The 13,402-nt window shown below is 44.7% G+C and overlaps 1 protein-coding gene across 1 annotated transcript in view; it reads left to right on the top strand.

The window, feature by feature from the left end:
* PNPLA2 (patatin like domain 2, triacylglycerol lipase) overlaps positions 1 to 13,402 on the top strand; it is a 59,466-nt gene that overhangs the window by 19,975 nt on the left and 26,089 nt on the right. The window contains exon 2 of the mRNA XM_086957756.1: positions 8,651 to 8,949. Coding sequence (XP_086813882.1) covers positions 8,651 to 8,949 — 299 coding nt within the window. The remainder of the gene's footprint in view (positions 1 to 8,650; positions 8,950 to 13,402) is intronic.

Here is a 13,402-nt window from a genome sequence, read left to right as displayed (position 1 = left end):
GTTTTCTCAAAATGCAGGTGCTTGGATGTAGTGCATCTTCATCTGTGAATTTGTATCTTTCTGCCCAAAAGCGGAGCCTATGCACTGTTTACAAGCTGTGTGTCAGCCCTCATAAAAATCAGTGCAGTGTGTTAGAATGCTTGCACTAAGTACATGATGAACGTAATAAAATGGTTGCAGTCTGTGTAACCCAACAGTAAGCACATGATGCAAAAACTGTAGTATCTGTCTGCACTCAACACATCTTCTGCAATGTTACCTGTATTTAAGTCTTGCTCGTGTGCCACTGGTGTAGCCTGTTGGTGCTGGAGACTGTCTGGAGGACTGGTCTGTTTCAAGGGTGCACTTCTACCTGAATCTGGGCTGTGCGCGATCTCTTGCCACTTTGCACATGTTGGTTCACTCGCATCTGGGTGTAAATAGATTTGTGAAAATGTAATCCAGTGTGAAGGCAGTATTATGATAAGACATGCAGGAAAAGTGGATGCACTGATTCAAGCGGCAGAGATATGAGTATTTAATGTGCCAATATTCTATTGGGTGTGGTAACAGGAGGTGTGAGTCTGAGGCCGATGGGTGTAGTGTTTGACACTGAGTGGGAAGTACTGAGCACGTGAGAAGTATTTTATGCTATATATTTATACAGCGCACACCTACTCCCTAGAGTGTCCCGGCACTAATCGACAAGACAGCACCTGCGGATAGGACCTAAGAATAGGGAGTGTTTAAAGTCTGTAATAGTATTGTGGTGTTCATCTGGGGAAAATTCAGGTTTTGTAGGATTCCTGGAAGGACAGATGTCTGTATATGGTGCGAAATTAACATTGAGGTTTACTTTAAAAGTGCAGTGGCCTGTACTGAGTCAAGGTGACCTTATAAGGCTTTCAGTTGATGGAGCAGGACCATCGTGAGATGAGCAGATACTGATTGAGAGAAACCCCTTTATATGTAACTACGGTCGAGATACAGATACTGAAATGAAAATAAAATTTGTAGAGTGCACTACTATCCTGGGGTGACTAGGCGCTAGACTCAGGGAAAGAATAGCCGGCTGAACTGAAGCAGGATGCGAGAGAGAAAGCCATGCTTACAAAGCCAGGTCTTGAGGGCTTTCCGGAAAGCTAGTAGATACTTTTTCTTTTTCAGTTCAAGGGGTAGGGAGTTCCAGAGTCATGTAGTGCTGCCCACCAAGCTCCTTCCACCCCGTTCAGCTTTTTTACATTTAGGGGCAACCAGAGTGTGGGTCGCAGCAGAGCGGAGCATTCTCGATGGGATGTACCAACAAAAACTTTGCCTGAAGTAAGGGCGTCCACTAACATGAAGCGTCCTAAAGGCAACACAGAGGGCTTTAGAATCTATGTGCTTCTTGATGGGGAGCCAGTCAAGGTGAATAAGGGCGGAGGAAGCAGATTACGTTTGGCAATGCCCAGACGTAGTCGGATGGCAGCGTTTTGCAGGATCTGTAATTTATTAAAGCATTTCTTGCAGATGTTGACAAACAGGGCATTGCAATAATCGATTCTTGAAAGAATAAAGAATGCTATCACAGTTTCTGTAATTCCCTCGGGATAAAGGGGAAGGTTTCATTGTAAAGAATGAGCCGGAAGTGACTGAATTGATGTGGCCTCCAAAGGAAAGTTTATTGTCAAATACAACTCCAAGGTTTTTGACCTTTGTTACTGTGGTGCGTATTGTGCCACATTCTGGAGGCCGCCACTTGGGGGACCAAAAGGAGGTGTTACTTCCGAAAAGCAGAACCTTAATTTTACCAGAGTTTAGCTTCAGACAATTGTGGGACATCCATTTTCCAACCTGAAGCATGAAGTTGTGGAAACGCATGGCCGTGTGTACAGGGTCACTGAGACCAAAATTTGGGTATCATCGAAGTAAGATACTGCCGTAAACGACGTGATCAGTTTGACCAGTGGGGTGACATGAATATTAAAAAGGGTCAGGTTTAACGATGAGCGACAAATTGTTTCCAGTTAGTGACAAAAGATTTAATAAGAGTAAGTGCTTGACCCTTGATGCCTTTAGATGAAAGACGGCCAAGAAGTATGTTGTCATCCTAAAAGGATCAAGGCAACATTGCCTCCTGCATTATTCTCTGTCTAATTTGGTCTGATGCAGTAATTGGAACCAGTTCCATGCTGTGAAGGCGTCTAAAGCCAAACTGGGAGTTGTCAAGGTGACCTTGCTCCTCAATAAAGGATGGTAGTTGAGAATTAATGGCTTTCTCAGTGATTTTTGCAGGTAAATGGGAGACATGAGATGGGCGGTAGTTATTAGGATTCGAAGGGTCTAAATTTTGCTTCTTGAGAAAGGGGGAGGATGGATGCCATCTTCCACTTCATTAGGAAGTATCATGTGCCAAACATCTGATTGAAAATGTATGTGAGATGTACAGAGATAATCTTGGGTGCAAGATGAATTCTTATTTGGGGTGGGGGCAGGGGTCGAGAGGGAAGCCTGGTTTAATTTGGGTGAGTAAGGTCAAGACATATACTGGGGAGAGTGAGGAGAATGTGGATAGTGACCAGGTCATCATTCACAGTGCGCTGGAGTCCAATTGACTAATCTGTAGAATTGGCAATGAGTCCTGATGGTCCAAGAACAATGTGCAGTCTTAGATCGACTGGCAGGACCTCCGCAGCAGAGGCCTTGGTATGCCTGTGATTGGCTGAAAAAACTGTTATAATTCACCTTATCTTGAAAAAAACAAGGCTATTGAACTACAAAAAGCTTGACTAATATCCTTAGTTTTGTTTTCTGGGGGCATGGTAAAAGTAAAAAGTTATAAATGCTCATAATCGAATAGCATTTGTTTAAGTCTTTCCTAAAAGTTTATAGAAGATTGATATCAATTTCTAAAATGTTTGTGTAGCAGCAATGCTCAGATATGCTCTTTGTGTTTAGGAACTTTCTTAATGCATTATTACAACTCTGTTAGTTTGTTAACAAGCATGATCTGTTTTTTATAAATTGGCTACATAGGGATACGCTAACAACTCATGCGTAGCCGCAAAGCTTGCAACTTTGGTTTGTGTATGATTCAGAGCCCAATAATTAAGGATGAAAATCATTGTTTGGGATTTTAATTGTGGTTTTGAGGGTTAGTCTTAACGGTTTGTTGTCCAAGGTGTTCCCAATTTCTCTCCTAGATAACGTGCCCATGGATTGATATTGTTTTCTACTCCTTCTGTGGGTCCGACTGCCTTTTATGAGTTAATGACTAAGTAGCAGTCCTTTAGAAAGTTGGCTATGCATGCATGATCTTGTCTGAGTATACCAAACTCGAGACACCATTGCACTCTTGTGGTACTCTCTGGCAAATGGAAAAGTTTTCTGTATGTGCTACATTGGATCAGATCCTAGGCGGATGCAGTTCAGTCAGAGAATCCTTGACGTCTGTAGGCCAGTGCTGGCAGGAGCTATGCTCTTGTTGCACATTAAAGTGAACTAGCTGTCGGGCTATATCTTTGGTCTGAAGTATACTTCAGCCTAAAGTGAGAGTAGCACTTCTGTGTCCTATATTTACCAGATGGCGTCTTGGTGTCCCTTAAGATAATTGGAAGTGGCACAGAATCAATAGACCAGAGTGCCATTTTTTTCTTGGGTTTGTGCGTATATTTCCCTACCTACGATTTTTTTTAACTCATTGAGGTTTAACGTATCCTCAAAGTTGAACTTGCAGTTTGCTTAAGACAATATAGGTTGGATCCATTATTACAATGTCATCAATGTACAGCAGGATTTGGATCCAATGATTGTGTACTGGGAGGGAATGATATTGCTTTACCATTATCAGCAGTGTACAAGTTAAAAACCACTGGATCCAGGCCGAATACTTGTTTGAGGCCTCTAGTGACTATTATTTGGAGACACCATGACCTTTACCAGTTTTAGCTTTTATCCAGGTATCAGAATATAGTATCCTCCTAATGTCCCTCAGAAGAGCAGTTGGAATTCCCAGTGCGAATAGTTTTTTTCCCCAAAATATGTCTGTCTACTTTGTTCAAGGCTGTAGATTAATCAATAAAGCGGGCACAAAGAGGACCCCCATTTTGTGTGATGTGCATGCCATGCCAAGTACGATATGTTCACAATATTGTCTATTGTTCTGCAATCGTGCTTTAATCCAGTTTGGAAAATGTGATTATAATTTTTTTTTTAGCAGAGTTTTATATAGCGCGAACTTGACCCGAACCGAATCGGGATTCAGAGCGCTTTATATAGCACCAGTTACGTTACATGAGGATACACATTCATTTTTGTTAGGCACGGGGAGATTAAGTGATTTTCCCTGAATCACAGGATGTTTGGTGTCGTTACAGAGACTCTAACTCAGATCTCCAGGTCCGAGGTCGAGCGCCCTAGCCGTTAGGCCATTCCTCTCCCCATGATTTAGTTTTCCTCTAGCCATGCCTCTAGTTCTTTAAGGAGAATTATTGCCTATGCTTTGCCTTCTACATCCAGTAGTGAAAAGAGCCGGTAACAAGTCTGACCCGAGTCATTGCCTTTTTTAAAGAGGAACATAAGACTGAGCCATGGCAGTATTCTCGGACGGAAGCTTGTTGAAATAATTATTTGTACAACGGTAGTGTCCAAGTTGCCCAGTAGTCTAGATTGGCTTTTCGCAATGTACTAGGTATTCCATTAGGCCCTGGGGCTCCACCTGATTGACACTGCTTCCAGTCAAATTAGTATATCTGTGTTGCTAGATTTTAGTTTGATGTTATTTTGACCCATCCTTCAGTGACACTAGTATTGATGGAGCAGGAGTGGTAGAAAAATCAACTGAAGAATACTAGGAGGCCTAGGGTAGGGTTTACCCTGCACTGGGGCTAGAATATGTCTGCGTGAGACGCTGTCCGTATGTTGCGTCCCTCATATTGCTGCAAATGAGGGCTACAAAAGTGCAGAACTAAAAATAGAATGAGCATCGCCATGAACAAAAATAAACATGCCAAGTCATAGGCCTGCATTTTGTTTATGGAAAGCCAATCCCATAGAGGAATTCTCCTGTGTGAGCTGTAACCGCCCTGGTGTGTCATCGCTAACCTCACTCTATTGGCTGAAGAGTCACTTCACTTTGGAATTCTAGCTCCATAATTCAGGGTTTGAATTGAAGTGGGAATGTCCCTGGAGCAGGCCCTTGCCCTCTGTACAGGCATGGCGCTCACCCAAATAAATGCTTCGCGAACTGCCAGAGCAATCTAAAACCTCGTTGTGGGGTGTGTTGCTGTATCTCTTTACAAGCTTAAGTGCAGAGATCCTAGTTTTGGCACTGGCACAACTCAGAGGGCATCTCCACCTGCTGACCTTCCAAGCAGCTTGAAGTGTGATGCTGGGAGGTTGATCTGGGTGAAGTCTGCGAGGCTGATTTATAGAAGTGAAGTGTGCGATCTGTCGGGAGGGTGGTGTTGGATTGCTCTTGGCTCAACCAGGAAGCAGTTCGGCTTCTTGGAAGAGTGACGTTGCTGGGAAGGAAGAACCCGTCGGACATGCTGGCGGCCCATGTATATCTTTGGATATCCGCCTGCCCCGTCATGTAGTGCAGTCATCTTGGGGTGTATCTCTGGGTGAGCCCAGCCCATGAGGGTGCAGGTTTTCTCCACATGTGGTGTATGCTGTATTTTTGGGGCTACAGGGGGGGATTATGTTTGTTTTATGCAGCAATATCAGAGCAGCACTGGGCCCAGTACAGGGTTAAGGAAAGCAGTACAAGGCGGCGTCGCCCTTTACACACACTTGGAGCTCGTCCAAAGAACGCTTGTTGCGAGCTGCCGTGGGAATCTAATTCCTGCGTTTGGATGTGGAATATTCTCTTCACAGCCCAGTGCAGGCTGGCGCTTGTAATTTTAGTAGCACGTGTCCCCGCTCTAACACGGCATGTATCTCTGCTGGCGACCTTGGATGTGCTCCATAGTTCGGAGGGCAGGCAGTTCATGTTTTTGGATGGGCCTCCGCTCTTCCTATGCAGGTATCGCTGTGGTAGTGTTCATCTGCCCCATCATGTGCTTGGATGGGCCTCGGCTCTGACCGCAGGGAACTCTGGGTCAGTCCTCATCTGCCCCATTGTTGACAGTCCATGCATTTGTGTGGACCTCAGCTCTTACTCGGCAGATAGGTCTGCGGGGAAGTCTTCATCTGGCCCGTCAGGTGAGTGCAGATAGTCCATGTGCTTGGAAGGGCCTCAGTCCATGCATTTCTCTGAGTGTTCACATGTTCTCCGTTGTTTGCAGTGCAGGCAGTGGCAGTCCTGACAGTACAGATATGGGATGGATGTGGATGTAGGTTGTAAATGGGCCTGGGTATTGCACAGCTTTCAAAGTGCAGGAGATTTCCAGGGGTGCACGTTTCTCTTCCAATGTCATTAACAGATGTGAGCTGGGCGACCCTCCAAATACCCACCAGTGCACTCCATGCTTAGGAGGGTGAGTGGGCAGTTCATAGTCCACGAGCATTCAGTACCTGCCTCCTCTGCAGAGGTACCGAATATAGAAGCAATTTCTTCCAGTCGTGATATGTTCTGCTGAACGAAACATCTCTTTCATGGGGACTGGAGTGTTAAAAGCCACTCTTTTCTTATGGAATATGAATCAAATCAACCCAAGCAAGGTGGGACCTCCAGGATGTGAATCAACAACCTAAGGCAGCAACAAGTCAGGAAGGCCTTATAAAGCTGCTTTATCATGTTGCTTATAAGTTAAATCAAGTAAAATATAAATGAAGAACCTTATACCCTAATTTAAGTATTCGTGTTTAAGGACTTTCTGCAAGAAACAGGACCTCACATTTTTCCTGATCTCACTTTACACTTGGGTCATTAAGGAAATCATGTCACAACATAAACCTACCTAGACTGGACCAGGGATTTGTGTATGTACTGGGCTGAGAGTGGATACAGTGGCTAAATTTGAGGTTGTCCTTAGACTATTTCGGCAACTCCACAGGCCGAAGATCTGACTCTGCGTTGGGCCTCTGAGAGCAAATAGAGGTGTATGTGGGACAAGCCCATACATGTCTTATTACTTGATCAACGATACATCAGAAGAAGAAACTATGACACAATGTGTGATAATAGGCCTTTTGAAGTAGAACACACCCTCACCCTCTGCCCTAATACATCCCTCTGAGGTATCTATTTCCTGGTTGTCTTCAGAGACACCAGCAATTGGTACTTGCTTTGCACGTTTCTCTAGGTTTCTCCAACGAGTAGCTCGTGAGCTACCAGTAACTCTCCAGCTACCTGTAGTAGCTCTTCTATGTGCAGCCTAGCCTACTAAATCAATAGCTTTTGATTGATTGAATTAATATTTGTATGGCAACATTGACGAGTGTGTATACAAGATGAAAATGTGTATGTTTGCAGAAATCATAAGCTATTTTTTTGAAAAAACTGCAGAATAAAAAAAATATATATATTTGAGTGACAAATCATACAGCGTTGGGGAGACTTATTACTAGTATTATTACCATCTTATGGTCTGGCTTTACAGCACAACTGTTGCCATACAATTATGTGAGCATCACAAGAAAGGGACTTAGGTGCCGCCCACATGTTGGGAGCCAGGAGTACATGTCTTTGATTTGGGCAGAAGTTGTGTGCTTCTACAAAAAAAGTGCTTGCCCTCCACGCAGCTGTGATCATTTTGTTTGTTTATCCAGCTGCCTGAGCTTGAACTTTCATGGACACACACGTGACATTGTAATACTATTTAAGGGTGATAGGTAGATATAGAATTGATGATGTTTTTCTCTGGCAGCACCACAGGTGGGAGAAGGACAATCATAGAATTTACGTGGATGTTTAGGTCTGGATTGACAATTGACTTGTCATCTGACCTTTTAACCCACACCAGTATTACTTTGCTTCCACACATATACATATCCATTCCCTTGCTATCAATTGTAGTGCCTCACGTTACCATACAATATTTCTTTAAAGCTAGACCTATTGGCATTGCCAGTGCTTGTTTTTACATTAAAGCTGGCAACCGTACCTGCTGCACGGAGGGGATCACTTCCGGTATCTTGCATATAGTGCCCAGTAATGTAATATTGTTTAATGTGGTCACTATTACAACACTTATAATATTAGTAGATCTCGATGCTGGAATTTAACAGAACCAGTGTATCCCAAAACCAGGCACTGAACTGCTCTCTTCTGCCTGACTCTGAATTGACAGATGTTAGTCACCATACCCATCTATAGTTTGTCCTCTTCTGAATCTCCCAGCAAGAGTTAAAGTGTAAAGTAATTTTATGGGGAGCACTTCACAGCAACAACTTGATGGAAACCTCCAAGCTGTTCCATAAATAGCACTCGGCACAATATTAAATATAAATGACATTTTGCACACTCTTTAACTGGGCCAGGTTGAGCCACCAACTCAGATACGGGGTGCCTTCTAGCATGGTACAGAAACTTCTGGTCCACTATCTGCATAACTTAAAGGAGAAGCACCCGGGTTAGGGTTTCATTGGAATAGGCACTATGTGATTTGAAGAAAATTATGACAGCAGATTCAGTGCTTCATGAATGATGGTCTCGGAGGTGTAAAAAGACCTGACGGCCTATCTTGCATCACATTTGGCCGGACAGATTCAATCCTGTAACACAAGTGACATTTTCTTTTTGTTTCAGGTGAAGCTGGTGCCAACATCATAGATGTTTCCAAGGAAGCCAGGAAGCGGTTCCTCGGCCCCCTCCATCCCTCCTTCAACCTGGTCAAGATCATCCGCAAATGCATGTACAAGACCCTGCCCGACGACAGCCACCTACTGGCCACGGGGCGCTTGGGCATCTCACTGACCCGCGTGTCTGATGGCGAGAACGTGCTCCTGTCAGAATTCAATACCAAGGAGGAGCTGATACAGGCCTGTGTCTGCAGCACGTTCATACCTGTGTACTGTGGACTGATTCCTCCAACTCTACAGGGAGTGGTAAGTGCTCGTTTGTTGAGCTACCAATGTATGTTATGCTATGTTTGGTCATGCGTGGGTTATTTCTAGGGCAGCAGCATGCCGAGGAAGTGGCCCCAGGGAGTTCTTGCCTCTGTGAAGTGGAACTACTTTCCCAGAATGCGCCCGCGTGGGCTTAGTGCACCCCATGAGCTGATGCGAGTTGACGGCTGCTGTCAGCTTGGCCTAGGTTAGCTTCCTGATGTGAGCTGTGGAGGCTGCCTGCTCCCTTCCCCCCACTGCTGCTTGCCATTACTCAGGCCTTGCGCCACAACACCACTCCGCTGGGGACATGGAGTTTGGACAGGAATCCAGATGACACCATACATTCCGTGGCTGGGCGCAGCTGGCATGAGTGGGACAGGAAGGAAGGGCAGAGCTGTGCCAGGCAGGTCAACGTGGACAAGGCAAGATCGTTGTCAGAGTCCAAAGGCCAAGTTGATGTAAACTTGAGAATTACAGTCCATGGATGGAGGGCGAAGTCCTTAATTCTGTAATGATTTAATTTGCATGAAAGATAATGAAAAACATGTGCCTGTAACTCTACGTCATACATCCCATATCATGCTTCTATTGAGTTATGATATATCGTGATAGTAACCTCATAGGTCAAATCTTCAGCCTAATGTTGTATAGGGTGTCTCTGAAAGGGTTCGAAGTGGAGGGGGAGATTGTGAAAAGTCAGTTACAAGGAAATGCAAGGCTAGTGACACCGCACTGAATTGTGTGCTTCGCACGGGGGAAGATGACAGGATTCGGCTGACAGTGGGGTGGGACTAGATGAGAACCACTGAAGCAAGTGAGGTCACTGATAGCTGGATCATTGAGACCCATTGAGTGCATACAGCACAGCTGTAGTTGAGGAATGAGTGAAAGCCACAAGCATGCTCTGTTCAAGCTCCTCACCCAGAAAAGCACTACACAACACAGGCCCAACCGGCCTAAAGAGTTGCATCTCCTTACAGCGGAGACCCCTCCGCTCATCTGGACTCCTACTCACACAAAAATCCCATGTGTACACAGAGACAAAGCCGGAGGTCAAGCCTTCTCATACATCGCTCCTAAAGTGTGGAACGATTTCCCGCAGCCCATCAGAGTCTCTTCCTCTTTTTAGTTCTGCAAAAAGCGAAAGACTTGGCTCTTCGAGTTACCTTATCCCACCCTTCAAGGCGAGGCTCTTACACCTACTTAGCACCAGGATACCCCCGCAGGTGATAGCTCACTTTACAAGTACTCATAACATAAAAAGCCCTAAGGCTTCGGACAGTCCATCTTATTTCCTGAGGTGCGACTGCCCACCAGCCCTGCCAACCTTCCACTGTAACCGAACAGTGTGGATATCTGTCACATTTAGGCCAGTCCATTTGTGAGGTGCCTTATGTTAAATAAACATCATTCTAAAACTAACCTCAATGGTAACTAGTGTGGAGAGTGGTATAATTGGGTAAGCAGTTGGAGAGAGGATGTGGTTTAACGGTCAGAGAGGGCAAATGGGGAACCAAGTTCGAGTCTGGCGGCAGGCTCAAACATCCTGTGATTTACTGCAAATCACTGAATCTCCTTGTGCCTAAAAATGAATGTGTCTGTCTGTAATGCAACTGGTGGTCATGTAAAGCGCACTGATTCCTTTGGGTCGAGTTCGCTCTATATTGATCTACAAAAAAGAAAAAAACTGCAAAAAAAAAAGGTGCAGCTAGGTGAACGAGTTGTGGAAGGGGTAATGCCCAACGTGCAGAGGGAGATGAGTAAATCATTGGAGCTTAATAGTTCTGCTCACATCTCATGTGGTCCTTTGTACCCCTGCCTCTGCTGGGCTTGACACATGAGGTAACTCCTGATTCTAACAATGGAGTCCTCTGGGCTCGGCTCTTGATAGGTGTCTCTTACCTCATTATCTTGAGTTGAACACACAATTGCCATTTCGTCTTTGGTGCCTTTTTGAAGAACATTTTTTTAAATGCCTGAAAATGTAAGCAGCGATCTCTTAAGCCTGCTTGATTCAAAGGCCAATCGAATGCTCCTTAGGACACTCCAGGGCACCCTGTTTTGTGTTCTGCACATCGTGGATTTTCCCGCTAAAACCGAGTCAGTAGGCAGTTGGAGTGTGCAACAAACTGCATCCTTACTTGTCATGTTCAACTGTGAGCTGTACTTGCATTTCAGCATCCAAAATGTGTGTTTGGGCCTGCTGCCTCACCGATTTGTTTCATGCTGAAAATAATGACATTAATCAAACTTAGTCGGCATTGTAAGCTTAGGTGCTAGCTGCTCTAACGATCCGGAAAAAAATGTCTTAATTTGTACAAGCTTTCCCCTTGAGTGCTGGCTTGTGTTTGCTGGGGCCGAGAGCAGACACAATTGAAAATGGCAGCGGTGGAGGCGGGAGAGTCGCGCGCATGGAGTTTTACAGCTTTCCCGGTAAGAGGCTCACGTGCCTTCCACGCGGATGGCAGCCTCGTGTGAGTAGAAATAGGTGAAAGGCCACCGGGCGAGAGTTATTTTCAGAACCGCCTGGTTAATAATATGTAGACAGTGCAGAGCAGGGTGCTGACAGGGGAGTTCATGACGGCGGGATGCTTCCAGCTGCTTCCACAACACGCAGCCAGGCGTGTTGTGTCACTCAGTGTTTTTGTAGTGCTGCATGCCACTTCGGCGCAGCTGGGCATTTTTGTGAAATTAAAATGTTTACGCCTTGGTGTATCTGCGGTTATACCGTGTTGGCAGACTATTGCAGACATGCTAAACCATTTTTTGTGGAGTGTTGACAATTCCAATTTCCAATTGACACAAGAGAATGAAGCCCTCTTTAAAATGTTTCACCTTTCGTTCTGCACCACCTTGGTGATCCATTGGCACCGAACTGGCCCCTCCCTTTGGGGACACCGTGCTGCACAAGAGGCTTGTGCACGGGGAGAGGAGACCTTCAAGTAATTGATGTTAAAGCAAGTGAGGCTTGCTCGTGAGGACACGTTTGTTGGACGTGTTCCTGACCCCGGACTTCCCTGGTTCAAGGGTGTGTTGTGGGTACAGATATGTATAGCAACCTTGGCCTGCAGGTTGGAGTGGTCCAATTTCAGGCAGTAAAGCATGCTTCTCTTTTTATAAATCCTTTAATTGTTCTAATCCTGATGGGACAATTCGGCACCATCTCTTTTTCTCACTGTGTTGTGCATTTCATCCGAAATATGGCAGTGGTTCACAAGACTGTTGTGTACTGGAGGCTAGCGATTAGCCTCTCAGTCTAAGTGGCGATTTAAGAGTGTAGCAGAGCACTTCTGAGAGCCATGTTGTACAGCCAGCAGAAAAGAGAACACGCACTGCTAAATGCATTAGGTTTCGCCCTTGTGATTAATAATAAACAGTTTTTTTGTTGTAAGTTGTAGATTTATGACTAATTGTACAATATAATTTAAATACAGTCTGGTAAAGTATTATGGCTTGTTTTATGTACAAAAGGCAATGTTTTGTGTTGTTAGAAGTGGTATGTGCGGGTAAGTAAAGCAACATTTTGAAATAACAAAGAGGGAAATAATAGAATTCATTGATGTAATAGCAATATTATGTGTTTGAGGAGTCTGACAACTTTTGGGCCTTGTGCCTCCGTACCTGCTGCACCACTCAAATCATGCCCCTCGTGCCTGCAAGATAACTACATTTGTAAGTGGCTGTGTAATAGTAAAATATTACAAAATGTGTTGTTTAGAGGAGTTCTTGCAACTTTTACCCCCGGTGCCACTGCACCTGAAGCACCATTGAAATCATGACAACTGTGCCTCCTAGGTAACGGCACTTGTGAGTTTCCTGTTTAGTAGTACAATTTAGCAATATTCTGTGTTAAGACTCTAGAGCTTTTGGCCCCGGTGCCACTGCACCTGCTGAATCATTCAAGGCAAGCTCCTTTTAACTGCAAGGTAACTACAAATGTGACTGCCTGTATAGCAGTAAAATATAGCAATATAAGGTGTTTAAAGGAGTTCTGACAACTGTTAGGCCCGTTGCTACTACACATGCTGCACAATTCAAATTATGACCCTTGTGCCTGAAAGATAACTGCACTTATGCCTGCCTGTTTAATATTAAAATATAGCAATATTATGTGTTTAGTAGGGTGCCTAGAGCTTTTGGACCAGGTGTCACTGCACCTGCTGCACTATTGAAATCATGCACCTGTGAACTCCAAGGTAACTGCAATTGTGACTGTCTGTTTAGTAGTCAAATATAGCAATATTAAAAATACATTTTAGTAGAAAGTAGTATGTGGATCAGGATTTCACGACCCTCATTGCAACTGGCTCAGAGCTTGATGGGTCAACTATCCCCCGTCACCCAAAAAACAATGTAATGCAGTTTACATAATTCTATAATGTTGATTTCTACCACAATCCCTGGCATCCTCGGGGCCAGTGCCAACAGTGATCTGTGCTGCTGAGACAGG

Source organism: Lissotriton vulgaris, chromosome 2_1, assembly GCF_964263255.1.
Source record: "Lissotriton vulgaris chromosome 2_1, aLisVul1.2, whole genome shotgun sequence".
NCBI classification, from domain to species: Eukaryota; Metazoa; Chordata; class Amphibia; order Caudata; family Salamandridae; genus Lissotriton; species Lissotriton vulgaris.
This window is presented reverse-complemented; position numbering and strand designations above follow the sequence as displayed.